The 12,807-nt window shown below is 38.5% G+C and overlaps 1 protein-coding gene across 1 annotated transcript in view; it reads left to right on the forward strand.

Moving 5' to 3' along the window:
* Window positions 1–12,807, forward strand: part of SMC5 (structural maintenance of chromosomes 5) — an 81,116-nt gene that overhangs the window by 32,911 nt on the left and 35,398 nt on the right. Inside the window, exons 8-10 of the mRNA XM_065406162.1 lie at window positions 8,046–8,117; window positions 9,589–9,844; window positions 11,557–11,711. Of these exons, the coding sequence (XP_065262234.1) occupies window positions 8,046–8,117; window positions 9,589–9,844; window positions 11,557–11,711 (483 nt within the window). The remainder of the gene's footprint in view (window positions 1–8,045; window positions 8,118–9,588; window positions 9,845–11,556; window positions 11,712–12,807) is intronic.

The raw sequence follows: 12,807 nt of genomic DNA on the forward strand, positions 1-12,807 counted from the left end.
AGATCATTGTTTTGCTTCGGCAGATGAAATGGATTGCACTGTGCAATATCACTTTTCAGTAGCAAAGGTTTATGCCAAAATTTGATCAGGTATTACCATTGTGATTCTGGGTGTATACTCTCTTTCTACCTTGTTTTTAACAGATAAGTGCATGCTACCATTTTTCTGTTAAAGACTGAGTCTACTGTTATATTACTTCAAAGACAACAAAAATGTTTTTGCTAAACTAGTCCATTACAAATAAATAAATAAATGCAAGCATGTTTGGATTTCATGCTCCACAATACTGCTCAAAGTTTTTGTTTGTTGTTTTTCTTTGGGGTGGGGGGAAGGTTGATTTTTTTTTGCTGCTGTGGTTCAAAATGTCTTAACTTTTTTTTTTTTTCCAAACAAATTGAACTATTTTCAGTTTTATTGTAAAAGTATATGTGTTTCCTTAGAGGGAATTTAACAGCTGGAAGCCTGAGATTAATTTTCATAATGCTGTACAGTCCTCCATGCTTGTTAAATGCAAAGCTGCATTTCCACAGCTTGGTATTATCCTGCTAAGTTTTAATCATTTTCTCATTTTTAATTAATTAACTGATTTCTAAAAGCAGGAAGGAATTCTGCTGTGAACCACTGTTGCCATAATTCTTAGAAATATAGGGCTGTATTAATGAAAAAGTTATGCTCTGTGTGAAATACACAGGAAAATATATTAAGCATCTTTGTTTTAACTTGTACAGAAAAGAAATTCTTCATTATGGGTTATGTGCTATGTAAATGTGGGAGCCAAAGCTGAGGAGGTGATAGAAATGATGAAAGTGATGGAAAAGGGTCAAACCAGCTGACTGAGCGACATACTTGAATCAGGTTTCAGAGGGGTAGCCGTGTTAGTCTGTTTCAGCAAAAACAAGGAGGAGTCCTTGTGGCACCTTAGAGACTAACACATTTATTTGGGCATAAGCTTTCGTGGGTTAGAACCCACTTCATCAGATGCACTGAGTGGAAAATACAGCAGCAGGTATAAATACACAGCACATGAAAAGATGGGAGTTGCCATATCAAGTGGAAGGTCAGTCTAACGAGACAATTCAATTAACAGTAGGATACCAAGGGAGGAAAAATCACTTTTGTAGTGGTAACGAGAGTGGCCCATTTCAAACAGTTGTCAAGAAGGTGTTAGTAACAGTAGGGGGAAATTAGTATGGGGGAAATTAGGTTTTGTAATGACCCAACCACTCCCAGTCTTTATTCAGGACTAATTTGATGGTGTCCAGTTTGCAAATTAATTCCAGTTCTGCAGTTTCACATTGGAGTATGTTTTTGAATTTTTGTTGTTGAAGAATTTTTAGGTCTGTTGTTGAGTGACCAGGGAGATTACAGTGTTCTGCTACTGGTTTTTGAATATTATAATTCCTGATACCAGATTTGTGTTCATTTATTCTGGGAATCCTGGATGCCCCATCATCTCAGGCATTGGCACCCTGACAGCAGGATTATCTGGCTATTTAAACTCTCTCCTCAGGCTCTACACTACCAGCACTCCGAGCTATCTTCGAGACACCACTGACTTCCTGAGGAAACTACAATCCTTTGGTGATCTTCTAGAAAACACCATCCTAGCCACTATGGATGTAGAAGCTCTCTACACGATCATTCCACACAAAGATGGACTTCAAGCCGTCAGGAATAGCATCCCCGATACTATCACAGCAAACCTGGTGGTTGAACTTTGTGACTTTGTCCTCACCCACAACTATTTCGGATTTGGGGACAATTTATACTTTCAAGTCAGTGGGACTGCTATGGATACCCACATGGCCCCACAGTATGCCAACATTTTTATGGCTGACTTAGAACAACGCTTCCTCAGCTCTTGTCCCCTAACGCCCCTACTCTACTTGCACTACATTGATGACATCTTGATCATCTGAACCCATGGGAAGGAGGCCCTTGAGGAATTCCACCAGGATTTCAACAATTTCCACCCCACCATCAACCTCAGCCTGGACCAGTCCACACAAGAGATCCACTTCCTAGACACTACCGTGCTAATATTCGATAGTCACATAAACACCACCTTATACCGGAAACCTACTGACCCCTTGGTATCCTGCTGTTAATTGAATTGTCTCGTTAGACTTACCTCCCACTTGATATGGCAACTCCCATCTTTTCATGTGCTGTGTATTTATACCTGCTGCTGTATTTTCCACTCAGTGCATCTGATGAAGTGGGTTCTAACCCACGAAAGCTTATGCCCAAATAAATGTGTTAGTCTCTAAGGTGCCACAAGGACTCCTCGTTGTTTATACTTGAATCAGTACATCTGTTTTCTGAAGTCAGATTAACCAATCCAATCCCTGATCTTATAAACACTCGCTTATCTTTATGCAAGTGAGTAGTTCCATTGTGGGATCGGGGCCTGAGTGTGTAATTTAGGTAGCTCTAAATTGTGCCTGTAGTTCAGCAGTACTCCATCTGTGTTCCTATCAGCAAAAAAGTAAGGAGGTGGTAGAGGAAACAAATAATTTGTTCCAAATGGGAGAGTAATAGAATATTCGCTGTGATATTCTAACATTGTTTTACAGTTGATTTAATTTAGAATTCTGTTATGGTTGGATTGATTTAATTTACAATTTAGGGGTTGTGATGTGATATTGCCTTAACACAAGATTTTTATAGTGATATTATTTGGTGTGTTTAAGACTCGCTTTGATGACAGTGCTCTTCAAGATTGAGGAGCACTGTTCTATTCTGGGGAAGAAAGGATGGTCTGGTGGTTAAGGCATCAGACTGGAACTTAAGAGAGATGAGTTCTGTGCCTGATTGTGCCATACGCTTTCTGTATGATCTTGGGCAAATCACTTAGGATGAAATCCTGGTTCCACAAAAGTCTATGGCAAAGTTTCCATTGACTTTAATGGTGCCAGGAATTTACCCTCATTATCACTGTTTCAGTGCTCCATTTGTAAGGGGGAGGTATTAATGTTTTCCTATTTTATTGCTATGTTGTGAGGAAAAATGTGTGTGTGGAGGGGTTATATATTACATTAATGGGGACCACATAAATTGAATAATTCCTGATAATCAAATTAAATTCTCATTGTCATAACACAGTTGCAGGATTAGTATTTTGTAAGTATTGCCATAGAGCTACTGATTGATTGTGCCAGTAGTTCTCTTTTGGGGATTGGTAATTGATTTCCACTCTTCCCCCACCCTGCCTTTTCTTGGCATGTGAAAACTGAGCGTGCTCCTTGATTTGTTGCCAGAGAATGTTCACTGGCATCAATAGCAGAAGATGTGGGGGCAGCAACTAAAGTGCTTGTACCATCATGGGAAGACTATGCTCACATTCTTTTTTGCTTTGTTAAAGAATCAACCAGTTTAATAGTACACATTAACACAGGCTACTTCACATGGCTGTCATCTCCTAAAATAAGTCAGAGAAACTGCACACATTCTTAAAGATTAAAAACTCTTCACTATATCAATATAGCGTATCTAACTTTTTTGAATTTCCTTTCAATTACAAACTTCAGATGAACAATCTACATGTAGAAAACATTGTTATTCCATAATTGGAATCAAAAGATTGACACTTATTTTTGTTATGGGAAGCAATATAAATCCATACTTTTGGTCCAAGAACTGTGAGATCTTCTGTTTATCCTCAGTTTGGCAATGGGTGGAAGCAGTTCAACTTTCAAGTTCTATTTCAGTTTCGGGCATGTTATGACCAGTTGTGTAATAGAATTTTCTTCAGGCCATTTGTGCCTGACATCAGTATCAAACATCTACAAGCCTGACTGTTTCCCTGAGATCTTGCTCTGCATGCCTGTGTCTGTGTCCCCACTGCTCCACCCGGGCCTGCAAAAAGCCCTCTGTAGTATTGGGCATCTCTGGTTGGAAGGAAGCAAGTCTGAAAGCAAATCTGTAGGAAAATTAATGCATCCGATATTACATTAACTTTTCTGTGGTTCTTCTCTGGCTAAGAACCCTATTCTAAGAGGGTGATAAGGAAGGTGAAGTTAGGGGAAGGATCAGAGACTGGAGAGCTGGAATGAAAGCAGATAGTCTGTGTGTGGGAAGACCCTGTGCCTTAGGTGGAATCGCAGGATCTGGAGGAGTAAAATCCTGCTAATTTTGCAAGTTAGGAGAAAGCCTTCCCCGTAGAACAGTTTGGGAAAATTCCATGAGGGGAACCTTGCTGAGTCTTCCTCCCCTTGGAGAGCTTCAAAGGGGTTTACACAGGAGGAGGCTGTTTGGCCCAATTTTTTTTTTTTTTTTTTTAAAGCCAAATTAATACAAAAATATATTTCTTGGTCATAAAAATTGAAAGGCAGATAAAAAAAGTTGGTTATTCACATTTATAAAATATGAATGTGAATCACATGTACATATGATTTAACAATGTCTGTCATAATCTAGTTAGAATTAATTTTCCAGCAGATATCAAGTGCTGACCTTGAAAATGTTGGGGGTTTTGGATTTTTTTTTTAAAGTCTTGCAGCTAACTGTTTCAGAAGAGAGATTTCTCTCTAGAATGCCTACCTGAGGTTTTTTTTGGGTGGGGAGGGAGAGGATTACAGCATCGATATTTTCAATATTGTAATAAGCCCTGATCCTGCGAATGACTGTGTGTAGGTGCTTCGGACCAAATGTGTACAGTCAGCTGCAGGATTGGGGTCTTAAATTAGTACTAATAATCTTCTCTTTGTCTGAATACTGGGATTTAGGTCTAGGGAAGAACACAATATGACTTTTTAAAGACACTTTCTTGCATATCTAACTCCACATAAGATTCTATCCTTATCCCTGCTTTAAAAATACACCTGTACCCCGATATAATGCTGTCCTCGGGAGCCAAAAAAATCTTACCGCGTTATATTAAACTTGCTTTGATCCGCCGGAGCACGCAGCCCCGCCCCTCCGGAGCGCTGCTTTACCGCGTTATATCCGAATTCGTGTTATATCGGGTCGCATTATATCAGGGTAGAGGTGTAGTAGCTTTTGTAGTTGATAGGTGGGGTTCTTTGGTATTTCTCTTATTGCAGTGGATTATGGTTTTTCAATAAAGATTCTATCATCTGTAGTAGTCCCTGTACTGTACTGCATCTATATCCTGCACATCTGTGCAAGCTGCAATGCCTGAGAGTGAGATGCGGTGTGGCGCCAATGTCCCTCCCCCACCTCCTCTCCATTCTCTCTCCTTCCATCCACCTGTGAGAAGAAAGGGGGTGTGGCATGGCAACTCTGTAACCTGTTCCCTGACTGACATGCTATCTGTCATGTGGGTAACTACTGTAGTTCAGGGCCATAAGTTTCTAGTATTTCCATGTGACAGCCAGGTAGAGAAATCTGTTAAAAAATTTAGCCCCAAAAGTCATTTTTTTGGTCATATATCTTGTAGTGGCTTCTGCACTGAAGGGTCTAATTTCAGTACTGTTGTCTGTTCAGCTTCCAGTTGCACTACTCTGAAGTTGATGGAATCCATTTTCCCCATCCATAATGGCTATTGCCTCATGCACATTTTGGAAACAGGCATTACGTTTTGGCAGGTTTTCTTTGATTTTGTCTGCTTTTCAGCAGGAGCAGAAATAGTAATTGCTTCACAGTAAGATGGTAGATCCTTCATCTCAGCAGTGGGCAATTTCACATGAAATCTTAATAGCTGGCTTTCTTCTTAATCTTTGGCATTGTAGGATTGTCTGAAGTCTTAAATATTGTCTTAAAAATAAATAAGTTATTGGTAAGATTTAACTCTGTTTGCTAGATACCAATTGCTGAGGGAGCCAAGTAGAAGTGTATCTTCCTGTTGTGATGTGCCTCTAATACAGTATTTTTAAACTCCATCCATATGCAGCCATACAGTACTTTCAATTCATTCATGATAATACCAGGCAGATATTGCATTCTTCTGGTTCTTTAGAGAAATTGTTTGTCTGTAAAATATTGATGAATCATCCTTAATGTTTTTTGATACCTCTGTCAGAATTTAGAGTCCAGAAGAACACAGAGGGGTGAGGAACTTATTTTGCATGAGCATATATTAAATGCATTAAAACAAGACAAAACCCATCTCATTCTCCTCCCACTTTTTGTGCACCTTTCCCTAACTACAACCAAAAATACAGTACTTTAGGAGCATCTCTCCTTCCTGATTCCCTTCTCCTTTCAAAACTGGACACTCTCCTTCTGATTGTTTTTCCCGATTTTTCTAAATTCTGGATCCATTGCCATCCTTCTAGGTTCTTTCTGATCCCAGTATGCTGATGCTCACTACCATCCTGCATTTGTCAGGTCTTCCTTCTGGCAAAAGAATTCTGAATTGTTCTTCCCTCTTTGTATTGGTTTGAGTTTCACCAAACAATTGCCACAGGTGTTTTTCATCACTCCCCTATATGCCAGTGTGATTTTTCCCCCCCCCCTTCCCCACCCCCCAGTTCTGGTGGCTCGGGAGGTAGGGATTACAGATGAATCCGTGTGTGTCAGTGCAGTATACTTCCGCTAGACAGTGGTGCTGTCACACAGATGCTGTTATTAATTCATAAGTTCAGGTATCCAAAATACATCTTACTTTAGCTGTTTTACTTAACACTTACTATTTCTTTTAAAGGGGCACCATAATATAAAAAAAATCCACTTTTGCATCTGAAAACTTTTTACCAACTGTTGTGCAAGTAACTCCTCAGATTATCGTCATTTACTAAGTGCAATAACTGATTGTTAAAAAAGTAGAGGAGGTATTTTTCTAGGTTTTTTTCCTGTTTACTCAGTGAATTTGAAAGTACTTTGGGTCTGATCCAAAGCCCATTGAAGTCACTGGAAGGGCTCTCATTGAATTCAAGACACTCATTGAGATCAATGGAGTTTATGCCCTTTGTGTGTAGTCATTTTCACTGTTTCCCCTGTATAGTCAATTACTTCCTTCTCTTGTCTGCATGGGTCTTGAATACAGTTGCAGGGGAGTGTTAAACACATTTTTAAAAATTAATAAGTAGGAAAATGTGATTTAAAATAACAAAATTTGCCAGAAGGACTCAGACATGTATAGCACCTGAAACTACTTTAGTATATATTTTTTAAAACCTTCATTAAATCTCAGATTGGTGGGGTCCCTTTTAAATGTCTTTTTAAAAAGAAAGATTTACTAAGCCAAATTGTGGCCTGTCTAGCATGGCGGTGGAGTGGTTTAAGAGGACGCAAGTTGCCTCCTTATGGCCCCTCACTAGTTACCCACGTGACAAATAGCATCTTAGTCAGGGAACAGGTTACAGAGCTGCCATGCCACACACCCTTTCTTCTCACAGGTGGATGGAAGGAGAGAGAATCAAGTGGGGGCAAGGGAGAGACATTGGCTCAACACCCCATCTCACTCTCAAGTATGTCAGCTTGCATACATGTGCAAAATATAGACGCAGTGCAGTTTAATCTCTTCCTTGAGCTGCAGAGGACCCGGGAGTGAGACTTATTCCCTGAGTCCCAGACTCTCTCCTGGGTTGCTCTTGGGACAATGCAACAATACACTGCCACTTACTCTGGGATTGTTCTAACAGTTGAGCACTAAGTCAATTAGATCTTCCTTGGGAAAGTTGTTTTGGAGACGGAGAAGGAGGCCACCTTTTAAAATATAACAGTCTAAATGTAATTTTTTATTTACAATCCTTAAAGAGCATTGTGATTTTAATTTCAGAATTATGTTGTGAGCCTTTCTTTATTGGCAAGTATATCCAAATGTGCAGTTCTATAGCTGATGAACTTGCAATTACAAGTTCTGTACAAATTATAGACAATATAAATGTAGTAAACATCGTTAGACTAATTACAATGAAATAAAACAACTGTTGGTGTCTAGAAACAATTTCCTTCTGACGAATGTGCGGCATTTGTCAAAAATAAATTCTATGGTAGGTAAATATTTGGTGCTCCAAACTGAATGTCCTTGCAAAGTCTGATTTTTGCATATTTCCTATCATTTTAAAAAATAGTTACATATACAAAATAATTATGGCTAATTTCTTGCTTTTTTTTTTGTTTAATTTCATTGTATGCAGACTGCTGAAATCAAAGACACTTCTCAAAGATGTAAACAAAAACAAGATGCTGTGGAAAAGAAAGACAAACAAGTAAGAGAACCTTAATGTGTGTGGGTTTTTTTTTTATTCTTGTTTGCAGGTGCTGTGGAGCATTGATATAATACTAAATACATCACATGAAGTGTTCAGGTAAATATTGTGGAATTTAGTGTTGTCCTGGCTGAGTCACTGTTTGGATTCCATCAATGACACCCATATTTCAGCCACTCATGATGGAAAGTTCAACTGGAGATGAAATGTAGTGTTGCAAGCTGTCTGCAGCCTCCACTCCTCCAAAGACCCACATCTGGTTGGTACAGCCCCCTCCAAAGTGTACAGAGGCAAATTCGGAGGCAACAGGGACAGAGTATCCAGGAAATACAGTGATTCATTGTATCACCCAGCACCCTCAGCACTCAGACTTGCGGAGTTCCTTAAAGTTGCTATCCCCGAGGAAAATGAAGTTTATCAGTAGAACAGAGCACTGTCACGGAACAGCTGTCTTTTCAAGTTAGATGCAATGTTCTATTATAAGGAATTTACTTTTTGTATACAGTATGCATATTACAAGTTTTTGCTTTTGTTGAATACTTTTGCTATATTAGAATATTTTCTAGTGCTCACTTTCTCTTATCCACTGTACCCTGGTGCCTTAAGTCTAACCAGATGAAGAAACAGAATAGTTGCTTGTGTTAGCTAATCAGAGAGCTTCTATATGTACACCATTTAAAAAAAATTAAATGCAAAAAGCTGTTAATGCAACATTAAGGCTCCATAGCTAAGCACTCAGTCAGTAAATATGAAAATTAAACATAAGGGGGAGAGTTCAAGTTGCATATTCCATTTTGTTACGTTGAATTTATTCAGTCTTGTACTAATTCTCAAACTATCCAGTAGCATGCAACTTTTACTATAATTTTAGATAAACATATATCTGAGGGCAGGTCTTCACTACCCGCCGGATCGGCAGGTAGAGATCGATCTATCGCGTCTCGTCTAGACACGGATAAATCGATCCCCGAACGCACTCCCCGTCGACTCTGGAACTCCCGCTCGCGAGAGGTGGAAGCGGAGTCGACGGGGGAGCGGCAGTGGTCGACTTGCCGCTGTCCTCACGGCCAGGTAAGTCGACCTAAGATACGCCGACTTCAGCTACGCTATTCGTGTAGCTGAAGTTGCATATCTTAGGTCGAAACCCACTCCCTCCACCCCCACCCCCACCCCCACCCCCAGTGTAGACCAGGGCTAAGAATCTGTAATAATGTGTTTAAAGATTGAGATTGTAATACATTTGTTCTTTAAAACTCTGGCACAAATTCTAGTTATTTTACAAAAAGGCATCAATTTGAGTTGTTAGGTGGGTTTTTGAGCAAGGATGAGATCTTATATTTTTAAACCTGCTTGACTACATCAACATTTCAATATCTGTTACAACAATCTTTTGTAATTATCCACCTTTTGTTGTATATGCAAAAATTCATTTGTAAATGCCATTCTGGGAAAATATTTGCGTTTCTCTTAGATTGAAGAAATTCAGCAAGCTTTGAGAATGAAAAGCGATGAAGAAATGGATCGACAGAAGAGAATACACAACACTCGTAAGATGATAGAGGACTGGCAGAATGAGCTCAACAGTACAGGAAACTCTGAGAATCTTCAACCGCAGATTGATTCTATTAACAATGAGCTGAGACAGTTGCAAGAAGAAAAGGCAAATATTGATGGTGAAATGAGTGATCTGCGAAGAGAGAGAGAGAACCTAGAGAGGGAAAAGAAAAGTGAGATTGCTTGATTCTTTCCCTACTATGGTTACTACATGCAATCCTTTTATGTTGAAGTGACTTTACTGAGACACTAAATCATTTCAAACCTTAGTAACTGTATTTTTGTACATCTCTATAGTGCTTTCATCTTTTCAAGGCCTGTAAAAGTGACAGGGATAGCTTGTTTTGGAAGGGACACCATCAACTTGAAAACTAGTCTTTCAAAAAAATGCTTGCACGTAGTTTCAGTAAACCTGTTCCTCACAGATGCTGCCAGTTTGTATGTTTTTCCAATTGAATTTTTCTATTTAAATTATTTTTTCTCTCTTACTATGTGAAAGCCCCATACAAACGAAAGGAAAACTGATAGACTGTACAGGAGAAATGCTGAAACTGACTTTTCAGTCATGTCAAATGCATAAAGTAAACAAAATACAGAAAGGTTTTTCTTTATTATAATAATTTTAGATGTTACTTGTTTAGATGTTACTTTAACGTTAAGTTAAAAAAACTTCAGACAGAAATGGTCATTTTATTACATTGATGGTATTCATTTAAACTAGAAGAATTAAATGTGGCATGGTGCCAAGATGCTATGTGTAAAATGGCAATATCTTAGTGACACTTTCTCCTTCTGCCTTTGTTAGATGAACTTGGAGGCCAGCCTTTCCTATTCTTAATGAATTACACTGCACTTTTTTATATTAGCCTGGCCTTTTATGTTAGTTCTGTCTTGATGTAACTTGAGAGCTAGAATTAAAATGTATATTTTTAGAGCTCTTCTTGATTAACTTGCTTCCACACATATTTTGTCTGTATGGCCCCAACACTATAGTATCAAAACACCTCCCATGTATTTATGGATTTATCCTTGCAGTACCCCAATGGAGAACTGAGGCACAGAAAGACTGATTGTCCTGCTTAGTGAGGTCTAGAAAAATAGGAAATTGAACCCTGTCTCCTGAATCCCAGTCCAGTGTCTTAAGCACAAGACTATCCTCCTTCCCCATTATTGGAGAATGTAGATTGGAAACATTCTTTGTGTTCCTGGAAGATTTTGTAGTATTTTTTTCTTAGTATCATGTGGGAACCTCAAGGTCCCTCCCAAAAGGGGATGACATGAAGAATGCTACTTATGTGTGTCTTCAGAGGGAGAATGAGTTCTCCCTTTCCTCTCTTGGGTGGCAAGAACCCTCCCACACCATTCTTGCATTACAGCAACATTCTTCTGTTGTCACCAAATAAATAACAAATAGAAAAGTACTGTAATAGAAGTTTCTTATCCCCCTACCCCCTACAAGTATAAAATTTCCTTCTCTTCCTCCTCCCTTTTTCTAGTAGTGGAGGAGAAGGGTTTTTTTTGTTTTTTTTTAAGATAGTGGCAGTCCAGGATTTTTGGCTATATTATTTGGCAATTGTTTACTTGAATGTCTCTGCACCTAGAATAGGCTCATTGCAAAAATTAGTTTGAATATTAATATTTATACCTGGATATTGTTAAGCTCTGTTTTGAAGTACATTTCTGTTTATTTCACATCGCTCTGGGATTTAAAATTTTAATGGAGTACATGCTTTAGAATGAATGGGATACTGGTCATAAGTGTATGAAAATAAGAAACGCTCTTTCCTAACCATAATACTGTAGCACTATAGTTATTAAACATTAGAAATCTTTAGTTGTGATGTGTAGGCTTGACTTAATATAACTTTCTTAAACAAAATTACAGGAGTAACTGATCGCATTGTACAATTTAACAATATGATGAATCTGAAGGAAGATAAGCTCAGAGGGAGATACCGAGACACACACAATGCTCTTCTGTGGCTAAGGGAGAACAAAGACCGATTTAAAAGAAGTGTCTGTGAACCCATGATGCTTGCAGTAAGAAAATTCGCTTGAGTATAATACTAATTAGTGGCTAATAGTGTGTCTTAAAAAAATTAAATTCTGGATTGGTTGTTATTTCTATTATAAACCTAATCTAGAGGCTCCCTAGCTTATCTACTGTTTTACAATGAGTTAGCAAACTGGAGTACATTTAAATCAATGTCTACAGCTGGTTAAGAGGTGTAATTTTTCTCATGCAAGTAATATAACAAGTGTGAAAGTTTTACTAGACTCCTTTGTACCTTGGGTATGTTGTTACATGGATGAACACAGAGTGCTTTCAGCCATCCAACATACAGGTTTCCAATGGAACTGCCCTTCTTCAAGGTGGCCTCTACAAATTCCAACTGGTGAGATATATCCCTCTTGTATTCCCCTGAAATTTGGGAATCTTCTAAGAAAGCAGTGGTGGTTGGGATTATATGCGAGCCTTCTCATAGTTCTGAATATTCAGAACAGAAGTTTTAAGAGGACTTTTGCTCCCCACCTGCTACAGTTGCTTCTTTTCCACATCCAGCTGCACGCATAGAGGCATTCAATGTGTGCTCAGTCTTGGTTTGTTTCTTGGCCAGACTTTCCTATTATTACTAATAGTTGTCAGTAATGTTCATTTTACATAGTTTTAGGTACTCAGAAGTCAGTAACTAAGTTTAACTAATCCTTCTAAACTTGCTGCTTCATGCTAGTTTTGGAAATGCCAGAAATGGTTTTGCATTATCAGAATCAAATATTATTTTTGCCTTTTCCAGATCATTCGCTCCTACTGGATATAGCATTGTCAGGTCAAGTTAACCGAAAACATATCTTGATCTAAGGGCCATTACCTTTCTCCTTCAAGGCTAGTTAATCTTCACAGTGTCCATGAACATCTCAATCTTTTCCCCCTAATCTCTATTGTACAATATAACCCTGTTTCTTTGAGGGTTTTAGGAACATCTGAAACTTTTAAATCAATTAAAACTGGCTCACCAGTTCTGAAATCACTAGTGGAAGCAATCAAACTTTGGTCAATTGCCACTGTATTTAATAGAGTTATATAGTAGTGTGTATTGGTTTTCTCAAACATATCTCGATCCTTTTACAGCTAATA

Source organism: Emys orbicularis, chromosome 6 (genome assembly GCF_028017835.1).
Source record: "Emys orbicularis isolate rEmyOrb1 chromosome 6, rEmyOrb1.hap1, whole genome shotgun sequence".
NCBI classification, from domain to species: domain Eukaryota; kingdom Metazoa; phylum Chordata; order Testudines; family Emydidae; genus Emys; species Emys orbicularis.